This window comes from Rattus norvegicus, chromosome 13 (assembly GCF_036323735.1).
Source record: "Rattus norvegicus strain BN/NHsdMcwi chromosome 13, GRCr8, whole genome shotgun sequence".
Classification (NCBI taxonomy): Eukaryota; Metazoa; Chordata; class Mammalia; order Rodentia; family Muridae; genus Rattus; species Rattus norvegicus.
This window is the reverse complement of record NC_086031.1, coordinates 84,225,810-84,240,897: the sequence shown is the minus strand read 5'-3', so window position 1 is coordinate 84,240,897 and position 15,088 is coordinate 84,225,810. Positions and strand designations below refer to the sequence as shown.

Below are 15,088 nucleotides of genomic sequence, written 5' to 3'. Positions count from 1 at the left end.
GAATCATAGGCAAAGGCAGAATCAAAGCTGCTAATATCTTTGATAGTCTAAAGTAAGCTTCAACCTTCGTGCGAAAGAGTCTTAGATATGTAGGTGCTGATGGAAGGATGGTAGTGGGGAGTAGCTGACCTGGACTGGGAAGTGTGTGGTGCTGAGAGCCAGGACCGAGTTAGGGAAGTTAGCATTGCACAAGAGAATACTGTGGTCATTCTAGGAATAACAGTGGCTGAGGTGTGTGCACGGGCTTCATTAGATGGTAGAAAATTGGACGCTTTCATCTGATTCGTTTTCTTTCAGTAGAAGATGAGGGTCATCTATTAAATGGTTGTCTTGAAAGCATAACTCAGAAACAAAGTCAGACCCGTCACTTAGTGTTCAGGGGCGTAGGTTTTGCTCGTACCTTGCAAAATTTAGGAATTCACGAGATCTTTGGCCTGTTTTATTGTGTTTAGTTCGGTTCCCGTGGAGGAGCAGGAAGAGTTCAAACAGCTGAAGGATGACATCCAGGAGCTGCAGCACTTGCTGAATCAAGACTTCAGACAGAAAACGGTATCTATGCCACTGCTGACGTGTGCCGTGCGACTGCTGACGTGTGCCGTGCGACTGCTGACGTGTGCCGTGCGACTGCTGACGTGTGCCGTGCGACTGCTGACGTGTGCCGTGCGACTGCTGACGTGTGCCGTGCGACTGCTGACGTGTGCCGTGCGACTGCTGACGTGTGCCGTGTTGGTGCACCCCACTGGGAAAATCATGGCTTCAGTTGCTGAAGAAACAGTGTGCTGTGTGTATTGCGGACGCAGAGAATGCTTGAGCACGTTCTTGGGTTTGGTTCTGCGGTGAGGCTGTGGTACGCTGGGACCGCAGCAAACCCTTCAGGGGCATCGGGCCAGTTACTGTTGATAGGAAGGTAGTGTTCAGCATTAACCGGCACTATCAGGAGAGTTCCCAGCTTCAGTGTTCGCTCATTGTTCCCTGGGAAGCTGGGAAGCTGGAGTTTGAGAATTTGTTATTAGAAAAGTGCATATCAGTGAGAGGAAATGATAACTTTTGGGTCTCAACTGACTCTAAGATGTCTGAATTTTTGTGCTGCTCAGATGCCACACACATACCTAATAAGTTAATGATTATTATTTAAGAAGACATTTTTATTCAATTTTCATATTAATGCTACAGTGGTATTAGGACAGACTGTTCAGGGATTTTTTTGTATTTTAGTTTTTTCGTTATCATTACTAAATGTATTGACATAAACAAAGGGAAGACTGATTTTGGCTCACAGTTGCAAAGGGTTCAGTCCACCATGGAGCAGAAGCATCATAGAGTAGTTTATAGCGTGGGGACAGGAAGCTGGGAGGAGGGAAGGAGCGCTCGCTCCCAAAGGGCAGCGCGCATCCTCCCAGGCCCTGCTTCCCCAGGCAGGAAGCGCTGCTGCCTCCTGAGAACATGTTCAGGTTTTGGCCCATCAGTGGGTTGGACTGTCTGTCCCTTAGGTCAGAGTCTCTGGTGAGCTACTTGTTTCCAGAATGCCCCTCACAGGTACACTGATGGGCGGCCTTCGCTGTCCATGGTGTTCCTTATTCCATTAACAAGGCTCATAGCAGACAGGAAAAGGACTTTCAGACTTCTTACTGAGAAAAACTCCTCCTCTTCTTATCACATGAAGAAGTAGCTAGTGCTTTAATTCCATGTTTTGAATCATTATAACACAGTTGTCTTTTCTCTTAGACACTGCTGCAGGAGAGATATACCAAAATGAAATCAGATTTTTCAGAGAAAACCAAGCATGTTGTAAGTATCTTCTCTGCTCCCTGGCATTTAACATCTGAGGGTACTGCAGTGTTTTAGCTGTGTGCAGTTATCTATTGTTGCTTGTCAGCTTTTCCCCTCAAAAAGGAAACCAAGTTTTAACTTTTTGTTCAACGTAAATACAGAAACTATTATGAAAGAAGACAACAAGACTGACATTCAGTCATATGTGAAGAAAGCAGAAAGGACCCAAAGTGAACCATGCAATCGGATGCATACCTAGCTACTATCTATTTATATGTAGATAGAGATGAATAGATATAGACGTGTGTATATAGTGGGTTATTTTCTACTGTGCACCTATCTGTGTAATTTTACACGAATAACATCCTCAGTGAGTCTCGGGCTCACGCATGTCCTTAATACTGCAGTGTGGTTCCTTATCAGGAGCTTCAGGACAGCTGCATCTCGCCGATGGCTGCAAAATACAGTCGGATGCATGTGGATGGTTTCTGTTATACGTCTTTTCCCTCTCTTTCTGTGTTGCTTCTGACTTTTGTAGCTATGTATATGCTGTAAATGTATATATTTCTTCATCAGCCTATACTAAAATACTAACTCAGGATATGAGGATTAGAGGAAATGCACATTTAATGTTGGCTCCTGTTGCCAAACTCACATTTAGAAGGATGCGAATTTCTATTTTTAGTAACAAAATACAGGTGTGTCCATTTTTCTACACTCTTGCTAAAAATAAATGTTTTCAGTCTTTTCATTTTTAAAACTTTTCTCACTATTCTATGGGGAAAATCGCCTTTTAATTTGACTTCTTTTAATCTAGTGATTTTTGACTATCTTTGTGAATCTTATTTTGTAAATTAAGCTGTTTATAGGCTTTCTGGTTTTTGTTTTGTTTTGTTTTGTTTTGTTTTGTTTTTCCTTTTTCTTTTTTTCGGAGCTGGGGACAGAACCCAGGGCCTTGCACTTGCTAGGCAAGCGCTCTACCACTGAGCTAAATCCCCAACCCTGCTTTCTGTTTTTATATGTGTATTTTTAAATTGTTTAGTGACAGTTTTAATGTCAGTGTTCTCTTGGGTGCTGGATGTGCTGTTTGTTCAGGGAGCCCAGCAACCTTACCTATGAGCTATTTTACAGCTCGAGAACATTTTTCTTTTTTTAAAGAAAAGGTGGGGGAGGGGGAATGTCTTTTTTCCCGCCTGGAGCTGAGGACCAAACCCAGGGCCTTGTACTTGCTAAGCAAGTGCTCTACCACTGAGCTAAATCACCCGCTCCCCACTAAGAACATTTTTTTAAGTTAAAATTTTTAGAAGAATTATACAAGCCTTACATATAATAATATATTTTGTCATAAAATACTAAAATCACATACAGAGAGTTTTCAAATGAGGAGAAAGGCTTCCTTTTCTTAGCCCATGTTGCCGGATCTTAGCTTCCTCCTGTTCTCTTGTGTTGCACACACACCTTAAGTGCTATTACTCTGGGTACCAGGAGAACAAAGTACCTTTTTAGCACTCCAGCTAGGTCACATGGTAATATAAAGCCGTCAACTACATAATGTTAGTATGTACTTGTGTTTACAAGGCATGGAGAGGAAATGGGGGAGAGTTTTCAGGGGTCCGTGATGTTGTTAGGAATGGGATGAACGCTCCAGCATCTTAGGAGGACCATACTGGTCTCAGAAATGCCACTGAGGGCATCATGTGCTACTCTGAGGAATGAAGCAGGCTGTGGTGAGTGGAAGTCAGTTCACCCTGCTACAACAGGCATGAGCCTAAGTTCTATTATTGAAATGGTAATTTCATTGTCTTACCTGATTGGTAAAAACATTTCTCAACAGAATGAGCTAAAGTTGTCAGTAGTTTCTTTGAAAGAAGTTCAAGACAGTTTGAAAAGCAAAATTGTGGATTCTCCAGAGAAGCTGAAGAACTATAAAGAGAAGATGAAGGACACCGTCCAGAAGCTCCGCAGTGCCAGGGTCAGTCGCCTTTGCCGTGTGTGCTCTGTGAATTATTTAGTGTCTATGCAGACTTCTCTCTTGAGTGTCCATGCTTGTCTTTGATGTGTGTGTGTGGCGGGGGGGGGGGGGGGGGGTGGATGGGAAGAATGCAAGTTCAGGACAGTCCTAGACTCCCACTGCAGCTCTGAGGCTGCGGCCTGGTGATCTAGTGGAGATGCTGTGACTGCATGGGAAGTCACCACACAGTGCTATAGGAGAAAAGATTATATATACACAATTTTACAAAAAATAACTAAAAATACAACGTGAAATATGAATTCATGATGTGTGTTGGTGAGCACAGGGCACATAGGAGAAACCTTTTTTTTTCTCCTGATGGGTTTTGTTTCAAATATAAAACCTCTGTAGAGAAGTTAAATCAGTTTAAAAATAAGCATTTAAAAAAAAAAAACAAAATGAGAGAATTCAGTTGGTATTTGGAGGAATTGGATAGGAAAGGCAGTGGAAATTTGTCGTAGTATCTGACTGTTCAAGGCAGAAGAGATGTGTTCTAGGCCAGGGGCTGCTTTGAGGGGTAGACTGAGATGAGGTGGGACAAAATTAGATGAGGTGGGCAGCCAGCTTGGCTTCTGTGTTCAAACAAGGTTTTAAACCTATCAGTATAAAGAAATTCTATCCTGTTATCCAGGTGATTCCTGATAATAAAAATTGTCACTAATAATAAAGAAAAAAATCACCAGAACCAAAACGGGAGTGCAACAAGAGATTTGAGAATTTATGGAATGGCTGGCTTATTTAAAACCAGTTCTGGTGGACCTGGGTGTCTAACTAAGCGGTAGCATGCTTGCTCAGAGTGAGGAGGTCCTGGGTCTGAACCCACCCTCTATTAAGAAGAATTCTGTTTAGTTAGCTGTTCCTCTAGGAGAAAACAGCTGGACTATTTCTGAAAAGAAATCCTTCTGTGAATTAGACACTTAAATTCTTCACAGAGTTAGAACATTTATATAATCTTTGCCCAAATGGAACACACATACCCACCCCCACAGCCCGACTTTGTAGCCCAACTAACCTGGAACTCCTGATTCTCCTGTCTCAGCCTCCTGAGGGCTTAGATTACAGAGAAAATATCTTTACGTTAACGTGAGAACCCAAAGCTCAGAGAGAAAAGACCTGCTAAAACACATTTTCTGGTTGGTCTGTGTCAACTTGCCATTAAACATATCTGGGAAGAGATTCTCAACTGAAAACTTGACCTCCATCAGGTTGGCCTGGAGGCAGATCTGTGGGTAATTTCTTGATTAATAATGGATTGGGAGGGCCCAACTCACTGTGTGCGGTGCCACCCTGGACAAGGTGGGTCCTGGGTTGTATAAGGAAGCAGCCTAAGCAAGCCTAAGCCATAAGCAGTGCTCTGGCCTCCGCTTCAGGGCCTGCCTCCAGGTTTCTGATGTGAGTTTCTGCCCTGACTTCCTTCATGATGACTTCCAAGACGTAAGCTAAATAAACCCTTTCCTTCCTACTTTGCTTTTAATTTTATCTATTTTTATTTTATGTGTATGGATATTTTACCTGCATGTATGCATATATGTATATCATGTGCTGCTAGTACCTTTGGAAGCCAGAAGAGGCGGGTATCAGATCCTCAGTGACTGAAGTTACAAACAGTTGTGATCACTGTGTGGGTACTGAGAATTGAACCCAGGTCCTGGAAGAGCTAGTGTTCTTACCACTGAGCTGTCTCCCCAGACAGTCCAGCTTGGTTTCAGTCCTAGTCTTCACCACAGCAACAGGAAGCAAATAAAGACCTGCAGGCAGCGGACTTTGACCCGTTATCTACAAAGGGTGTTCATAAATCCACTTAAATCAGAGAAAGAAATGGAAATTGAGCAATATGATTAGGTCTTTGATCAGGAGAAATTTAACTGTGTAGTAAGATAAGGCAGGTAGCAGCCTAGTCAGGAGAAGGAAAAATGTCTGCATTTGTGTGTGGTTATAGGGAATATATATTTCTTCTGTAATTTTAAAAGGAGTTTACCTTTTTAAAGAACCAGGTGTTAATAATAGTATTTAAACAAACAGAAATATTCTAATAGATAAAATGAGTTCCCTATAGTATTCAGAAGTAGTTTGAGAACTAAGAGAGCAAACCTTCGGATTGTTTTGGTGTTGCTTAGACTCGAGCCACAGGGTATCGTAGGCACTAGAAAAGCATTTGCATCTAAGTTCTACCCAGCCACAGCGAGCCCTTTCCCTCCACATGGAGAATCTTTGAAAAATTACAGTGAATTGTCAGCTTGGTGAAGTAGTGGCAGCTTTTTTATTAAGGATTTTTTGAGTTTAAAAAGCATAATTGAGAGATGGCTCAACCGTTAAGAGCACTGGCAGCTCTTCAAGAGGAGATGGTTGTATTCTCACTGCTTGCATCGGGGCTTACAAATGCCTGTAACTCCAGTCTAGAGAATCCAGTGTCCTTGTCTAGTCTCCTGCACTAGGTGTGCACACGATGCCTAGACATATGCAAACAAAGCACACATGCACATTAAATAAATAAGTAAATGTGTCATATGTCTGACATGTGTCGGGAGTGGCACCTTGCTCCTGACCTAGGAACTTTTTAATTGCTGTGTGTTCCTGAGCTTTCGGTAGCAAATGCTACTGAAATTATTGAAGAGCAAATGAGTCGACCTTGTGGTTTCATAAGAGTATTAAACTGCTCTTTTTTTTTTTTTTTTTTTTTACCTCCCAAAGGAAGAAGTGATGGAAAAGTATGATATCTATAGAGATTCTGTGGATTGCTTGCCTTCCTGTCAGCTGGAGGTGCAGTTATATCAAAAGAAATCACAGGACCTTGCAGATAATAGGGAGAAACTAAGCAGTATCTTAAAGGAGGTTTGTATTGGGCAGTATTTTGTCACGTGTGATGGGCGGTTACATCATTGGAGTCACTTTCATCTTGTTTATTACCTTCCTAAGAAAATCTAAACTTGTTCTGACGAGTCGGGCATCTTCCCCCAAGCACTGGGGTGTCAAGACATATGTAACCTTCAGATAAAGATAACAGATTAACATAATACATGGTGGTTTATGTTTTTTGGAATTTAGTAATGAGTATTTTAGCTCATCCTAACATGTGATCACTCATCATGAGTGGTATAAAGTCCCAGCTTAGTTCCTAACATTGCACCTCGGGTTAATAGAGAGGTAAAGCTCGTCCTCTGGGTACAAAAGGTAGCACTGTCATCTTGGTGTCTCAGAAGCTTAAAACCATTTTCAGATCTTAATTCAGCCACTCCCAGGATCACCAACATTACAGTAAAAGTTTGTTGTTTTTGAGAAGGGGGAAGAGAAGAGGGATGGGAGAGGGAGAGAGATAGAGGGGGTGAAAGAGAGGGCTGTTGTGTGCCTGTCATTCGTCAGTCCTAGTAGACCAGCAGGGGAAGGTCCTCTTTGCTGGCCAGTCTCTTTCCCCTGGTACAGTTGTGTTTCTCTACTGAGCTTTCCGAGCCAGAAGACTTAACTCCATTTCATAACTGTGTTTTAATCTCTATCTCACTCTAGAAACCTTTCTTTTCTTTTTTAAATAATAAATCCTGTTTGGTTGTGTTGACTTTAAATATTCTTCATAAAACACAGAGCCTGAACCTGGAGGGCCAGATTGATAGTGATTCATCAGAACTAAAGAAACTGAAGACTGAAGAGAACTCCCTCATAAGACTGATGACTCTAAAGAAGGAGAGACTTGCTACCATGCAGTTCAAAATAAACAAGAAGCAGGAGGATGTGAAACAGTACAAGCGGACCATGATTGAGTATGACCGATTGCAGTGTGGAGGCCGAGGGTGCCACCAAGAAAAGCTCTCAGCAAAGCTTTCAAAACAACTGTGTTTTCTTTATCTGTCGGTCTGGCTGTCTATCATCTATCTGTTTATTTTTATTCTAAATAGTTGTTTTTATTTCCATAATTTCCAATAATTGTTTTTATTGCCTTCCATAATTGTCACAAACTGACTCTGCACTGTCGAGCGAAGTTCTGGTCTAGATGCATGACTACGTTCAAAGGATTTCTTTAGGAAATATGGGCTTAATGTTTGCCTGACAGTCTCAATCTTAGGCCAGCATGGAAGAGGAATAATTCTGTAACTTAAAATCACTAATTTTTCTTCTACTTTTTTTTTCCGATTTCCTTTATGTTTTCAAAAAAGAATTCTGTTTTAGTGACTGAGATATGTATAATTCTGTCTGTATGTGGCATAGAAGCACAGGTTTTTCATTTATGTGTTGATTGATTGGTTGGTTGGTTGGTTGGTTGGTTGGTTAGTTGGTGTTTTTCTGTTTGATGCCTTTTGAGACAGTCCCAATTCCTTCATGGTAATCTTTGAAGGCATTGGGACACTAGTATTTATTTCAGTGCACTTCAGACATAGTGACCTAGGGGAAAAAAAAGTGCATTAGAAAAAAAAAATCTTCCTATTATTCAGTTAAACATGAATGTGTTACTAAGTTCTTGTGAAGTGTGTAAGCTATTTCACCAGTAGTCTCCTTGTCAGTCTTTGGAATGTGCCTTTAGAATATGTGCCACAGATGTCTAGGATGTCAGCCCTTTAGTCCTTAAGTGTGGCCTTGGGATTGTCGAGTACTTCTATGTATGTGAAAGCAGACGACAGAAGCTGGGGATTGTCTATTTCTTGCCAAATGTGCTGAAAAGTTGTACTAATGCACTTCCCCACTCACAGTGTCTAGATGTGCACACTGAGGCACTGAAGCCAAGCCTTCATTTTAAAGAGTGGGTTGTGAGGGCTGGAGCGTAATGTAGTGATTGAGCATTTGCCTAGCGTGTGCCAGGCTCTGGCTTTGATCTTCAGCTCTACACAAGGGAACAAAAAGAATCATTCTCGAATGGGGTAGCTCACCATGCCGTGATGTAAGTACAGTGTACCACAGCATGTGGGGTTCCGTGAATTTGTCTAGTTGCTTTAATACCTGGAAGGGTTCTGAGCTTATTGAACAAATACTGACACATAATGGCTCCAGGGTCACTATCAGTCGTTGGTTTTTAAAATGCTTAAGAGAGGTTACGTCAGGTGTCTCTGTTCCCTTTTAGAGATTGCAATAAAGTTCAAGAAAAAAGAGATGCTGTCTGCGAGCAAGTAACCGCCATTAATCAAGACATCCACAAGATTAAATCTGGGATTCAGCAGCTAAGAGACGCCGAAAAACGGGAGAAACTGAAGTCTCAGGTGGGTGCTCCCAGGAGATAGAGTCCGTGAGGTTAAAGCGTAGATGACGCTGCCTGTGACAGGGGTTTGAGTTCTCAGAGTGGAACTTACCCTCGAAGGCCCTTTCCTTAATCTCCGTGTCCGGCACCACTCTGCAATGCATATCTGCGGGCGCATCTTCTGTGCCTTGTCCCTGCCTGCCTTTTAGCCCATCACAGAGTATCACTCTTTGGGACAAAAGTAGTTAGTTGCTTAGTAAAGGTCGTTAGGTAGGTGGGCTTTACTCATGCTGTTTAAGTAATATCTCTAAAAACATTTTACCAGAAGCTACTAAAAATAGGCATACTCTTTGTTCAGCTTTCTTAAGCCTCTTCTTTTCACTCCTTTCCTTCGTCCTGTTTCTGAGATTGCCTGATGTGTGATAGCTGCACTCTCGCTGCCACTGCCCCTCACTGTCCACATAGTCTGTGAAGACCTGTGAGACGAAAGATCTGAGACACTCCGTGCAACCTCCTTAAGTAGACCAGACTGTTGGTGCTTGCTCCGGGTGTAGATGTTGAGTCATTTATTAGCAAATTCAAACTGATTAACTAGCTAGAATTTGCGCTATCTTCATTAGTTGTAAAAGCTGCCCAAGCTATCTCATGTTTCTGTTAGCTCTGTGCACATGTGTCTCACCAATAATATTAGACCTTTCCTGGCAATCAGCCATGCTTTAAAACTCAGCCCAGCAAGTGAGACCATTCCTAGAATGGCCTTGGGTATCATCTACTTTCCATAAATACTTATAAAATTGAAAGGGCACTGAGTACTGTGTCTTAAAGCTAGCTGTGTGTTGCAGGTCAGTGAGGAATTTTGAAATGAACAAGTCCCCTCCCAAATACATTGAATTAAATTTGAAACAATGGGTCCCACCGCTTAATTGAGTTGTCTATTTATCTCTAGAATAGGATGGCATTTGAGAGCTACCGATGGGCTCTGTGTAATTGTAATTGTTTTCTGTGGATGGAGCTCATAACTACACAAGCTGTTCTACTACAGATGTAGTTGTTAAAATGTTATTTCTCATTCTGAATTTAAAACAGTCAGTCTGTACTCCAGTGGGCTTGTATCTGCCGTCTGGAATGTTCCATGCCCCATCCTATGGAATGACCTGTAAGACAATGGCCCGACTTCACGTCTCCCCTTGGGTTTAATAGCCCGGGTGTCCAGCCACTCCTTACATGCTTGCTTTTCAGATTTGTTGGTTGTCCTGTTATCGTCACTGCTTCATGCTTGTCATTATTTACTTTGTAGAATATAGTATAAGCACAGTCTTCCCAAGTACTCTTGTGGCCCCAGAAGCACAGAGCGTCTGTTCACAGAGCCTTGTTTCGGAGGCTGGGTTGTCAGCAACAGTGTCTCGCCTTCTGTTAATGTTCAAATTATCAGTTAAAGACGACATCTTCCTCACGGGTGGCTCTGCCAAGTTGGTTTTCACCATACCATACTATGATGAAATGATTGCTCTCAACTCAAGATCTTAGTATAACATCCTGCAGGCCTAATTGTATTTCTTTCAACCTAGATTCTCAAAATGCCACGGTCAGTGTAAATCTCATCCACACTAATTATTCCTATTGTATGGTGTCAGTGGACCCTGGCTGTGCTGTAGCACTCCTCCAGAGCACGCAATGTGTGGTCAGAGCTTAGGTCCATAGGGCGGCTTGCTATGCTGTCCTTCTCTTACCCAGCCCACTCATGTCCATTAACCCTCAGAAGCCTGAGGAAGGCTGTGCATGCGAGGGTGGGCTCACCGTGTTTGGTCAGAGTTCTCTCCTCCTTGTCATAGCCACCCTTCACAAAGAAGCAAGGTGTAGATCGTCAGTGTGCTCGTCACCCAGGGCTCCACTGCCTGCTTTAAAGTTTTGCTCATGTAGGTCCTGCATCTAGCTTCAGGCTCCTCTTCTTCTTGGACAGCATTAAAGATCTGTTTCCTGTTCCAGCCAGTAACAACAAAAATTACATAAGGCTCCAAATTGTCCCTGTCTTTCCTCTTCTTCACATTTAATTTCTTCCATTCAGTGTCTTCATACATTTCTTTTAGACTATTTGATATATTTCGGGATGATGTAATTTCTAATATTTCTCATCATTTTGTATCACAGGGAATTGACATTTTAGACTTGCTGAAGATAACCCTGGCTGTCAGACCCACAAAGTTAATTTTATGATTTGTCCTCAGTGATACTATTCATGTACGACCCATTTTATTCACACATTCATAACATAATTTTGTAAGTCGTGTGAACTGTAGCAAAATGCTAACTTTCTTCCTCGACCCCACTTTTGCTGTTTTTGTTGCGTACTAAGCAGTACCCATGTCATCTCTCTGAAGTAATGCTTTCATCGTTCATGTTCTTGTTTATAATGAATGGATTACCTGAGGTTTGAAATCAGTATTAACAGTAGCATACGCACCCCTGGGTACCGGGTCCCAGTGGGCTCAGGAGTCAAGCTGAAGACAAGGACGTTGTCCCTGCCTGTAAGACTTTTTAGGTGAGTGGATCATTTCCGTCGTTCAGGTCCAATAGGAAGTGTACCTGACTCCATGTCACACTGCAGAATCAACAAAACCAGTGTGGCACTGTCGCACACACACAGATCAGTAAGCAAAGCAGAAACTGGACACGAGAGCTCGAAGCCAGAGCCAGCTGGTTCTTTACAAAAATGCCACAAATAGTCCATGGGGAAAAGTCAGCCACATTAACAAAGGTGCACAGAAAACTGTATATCCACATGTAGAAAACTGAAATAAGACCCTTACCTCTCATCCAGTACCAACAACAAACTCCAAATACCATAGCATAAGACATGGAGTTCTGGAAGTGCTAGAGAGAAAACCAGAGAAAATACTTCAAGATACACACATAGGGTAAGGCCTTTTTGTGTGGTATTCTGCTTGCTTGGGAATAAGACCAACCAACTGTCCATCTTGTGAGATCAGAGACCTTCCACAGAGTAGGCGGAGCTGTCCACCAACCAAAACACAGCTCACCGAAAGGGAGAAAACCCTAACTTTGTTGGTAGACTGGTACCTAGAGCGTAGGAGGAATTCAAAATATTAGACAAGAAAAAAAAATCCACAAGCCAAAAAAAATGAACAGAGCTCTCAAAAGAAGAAGTATGAATCACCAATAAATGTTTTCAAAAGGGTTCAGTATCCTTAGCCATCAGGGGAATGCAAATTAAAACTATAATCCATCCCAATGGATGGATTACCCAATCAGTATGACTAGCTTTAAGAGAATAGTTGCTATCAATAGCTGGCCAGAGTATAGATGGAAGCAGGCCTCTAAGAATTTATTTCTTACTTATTTTTACTGATGTGTGGGAGCACGTACCTTGCCTATGCTTGGAGACCAGAGGACAGCTTTGTACAGTTGGCCACTTTTCCACTCGGGTCACCAGGCTTACACAGCAGCCCTTTGCTGTGGTACTGGTCATATGTAAAACAGGCTGTTACTGTAGTTGACACTTGCTTATTCATGCTCATGATTACTCTGTTGAAGTCACCAAGAATCATACTAGATGTCCACCTACAAAGTAATGGACAGTAAAAATGTGGTGCGTGTACACAGTGTGTTGTTATTCGTCCATAAATAAAATGGAACTTGTAAGAGTATAAGTTTAGTGGAAAACACTCTATTGAGTGAGGTGATCCAGGCCCAGAACAACCAACACCACATTCCAAGTGTTAAGTGTGTGCACTCACGTGGAGTGAGTGTGTAGATAGCAGGGACTACAACAGAGTCCATGAGAGGGAAAGAAGAAGCTTTAGGGGACAGAGCTGGTCGGGCAAGAGAACACAACGATACCAGAGTGCAAGGGAAAATACCAACAGTGTGTTTGAGACAGGGTTCCTCTGTGTAGCTCTGGCTGTCCTGGAACTCACTCTTGTAGACCAGGCTGGCCTCGAACTCACAGAGAGCCAGTTGCCACTGTGGCTGGTTTCCAACAATATATTTTTTGATCCATGGATTAAAATACTTCTGGAATCAATGGATGATGTTGGGTGTAAAAGTCCATGGATATTATAAAATTTTAAATTTCTCAAATTTCAAAAATGAGAATATCAGACCAACACTCAAATGAAACATTTCTGGAATCCTGTATTACACCTTTCCAGTCTGCCTCGATAGGCACTGTGCCCTGAGCCTAGTGCACCAGAGGGGCTAATGGCTTTAGGATTATTATCTTAAATCCTTGTACTTTTAACTAGCACCATGTGGCTAGTACTTCTGTATTGAACAGCACTGGGCTGGACGTGGGTTTTCCTTACATCCCAGCCCTTTGCTTTGACTTTAGAAGTGTATGACCTCACAGTAAGTCTGTATATGCCAGCTGTCATGAACTGTTATAAACTTCCACTTGTGTGTAGACATTTACTTAGATATTCTAAAATATATAGTATTGAGAAGGCTATATCCCGTCTCCTTTAACACCCAAGGGTGTGCTCAGGGTGATGGCCATGTGTTTGCTTCTGGTGCTGTGCTGCTAGGTTTGGGCTTCCTGTTCCATTTACCGTGCCTCTGCTGTGTGACTAGTTGCTCCTTGGAAGTGTGTTTATTCTCAGGAGAAAAACATTGCTTTTCATGTACTGAAATGCTTGGTGTGTATTTGCAGATTGTATTTCCTTTTTTAACTGCACTTGGTTTTGATGTTTCTGGAAAGTGATCCCTTTCTGCCCGACTTACTCAGCCTTCCTGTTACCTAGTAGAGCGCGGAGCTTAAGTTGATCTGTAGCCTTTGACTGTGCTGATTGCTTAACCTGGTGTTCACACAAGCCAGTCGCCGATGACCTGATTGTTCTGACAGGATTTGAGAAGTAAACGCTTTCAGAGGCTTGTTTCCTAGGTGGTTCATAGTTTATCTCAGCTGTAGTCTTTGGTCCTGCGTAGGAAGGAGCTAAGCTCTTCCAGCCGTGTAGTAGAATAATAGGAGTGACCATTGGAATATTTTCAACTCGGGTTAGGCCTGGCTGTCCCATGGAGTGACTCTTCATTTGTCCGTAGGAAATCTTGGTAGACTTGAAAAGTGCTTTGGAGAAGTACCATGAGGGCATCGAGAAGACGACGGAGGAGTGCTGCACTAGAATAGGAGGGAAGACTGCCGAGCTGAAGAGGAGGATGTTCAAAATGCCGCCCTGATCAACAGCCACCCGAAAACGGCCTTTCGCTTTCTGTTTGGAGTAGTTATATTGAAGCTAATAGAAGGACCGCAGTCTCAGCTAACTAGCGTGGGTACCATTGGTTCTCTGTCCTTTTATGACCATGTGCTCCCTGTGTTTTTTTCTTGGTGATGGGGATACAACTCAGGGCCTTGCAGGCTACACTGACTTGCCTCCCTAGGCTCTAATGTACCATGTACTATGTAGGCTTTTGCTACAATTAAAGTAACGTGTACAGCTTTTATGTCCCTACTCTGTCTCCTTTTGTATGTGCTGGTTGGAATAAACAAATAGTTACTGACGTCTGTGTGTTTTCCTACATTGTCCTGGATGTTGTTTCTTTGTTGACATTGTATTGCCACATCCTTGAGCCTGATTGTGCCCTCCACATCTTGATTACACACTCATTTGACTCGTACTCATTCAGCCTTCCCTAGATATTTTACTGCTGTTGTGTAGGTAGAGAATTATGACGATCTCTGAAGTTTTATATAGCAAAAATTTGAACTGGCACCAAAATTGGAATAATCCTGATATACCACATTTTCTAATGTAATTATTTTAAAAACTAAGTTTGTAGAGTTTCATTTCTTCGTTGATGCAACTGGCATGATTCGGGTAGAAATAAGACAGTTGTGGACAGAAAATTCAAAGTGAACCAAAACAGCTCTCCCTTCTTTATAATCTTATTATCTTGAGAACTTTGTTACAGGAGCTTAGCCTCACTGTGGCCTTGGGCAGTATATCTTGGCTTCTCAAACTGTCCTGGCAGAATGTCATAGAGAACTCTCAGGATCCAAGGACTCTGGTAAACTTTTGAAAGACACACAGCGGCCCTTGCTAGCTGGCACCACCATTGAAAACCGCTAGCTCAGAGTGTTCACACTTGGAGTCTTTCCGGTGTGCTTGTCCTTACCAACCTAGTTGGGGACAAGAGAC

General features: G+C 42.4%; 1 protein-coding gene across 2 annotated transcripts in view; it reads left to right on the top strand.

Moving 5' to 3' along the window:
- Nuf2 (NUF2 component of NDC80 kinetochore complex) overlaps positions 1-14,450 on the top strand; it is a 64,510-nt gene extending 50,060 nt beyond the window's left edge. Inside the window, exons 8-14 of one of the 2 annotated variants that reach the window (XM_063272366.1) lie at positions 453-549; positions 1,726-1,788; positions 3,605-3,742; positions 6,473-6,613; positions 7,358-7,533; positions 8,826-8,961; positions 13,995-14,450. In XM_063272366.1, the coding sequence (XP_063128436.1) occupies positions 453-549; positions 1,726-1,788; positions 3,605-3,742; positions 6,473-6,613; positions 7,358-7,533; positions 8,826-8,961; positions 13,995-14,129 (886 nt within the window). In that variant the 3' untranslated portion in view covers positions 14,130-14,450. The remainder of the gene's footprint in view (positions 1-452; positions 550-1,725; positions 1,789-3,604; positions 3,743-6,472; positions 6,614-7,357; positions 7,534-8,825; positions 8,962-13,994) is intronic. The other variant, NM_001012028.1, reaches the window with a different exon arrangement.
- Positions 14,451-15,088: the final 638 nt, after the last annotated feature.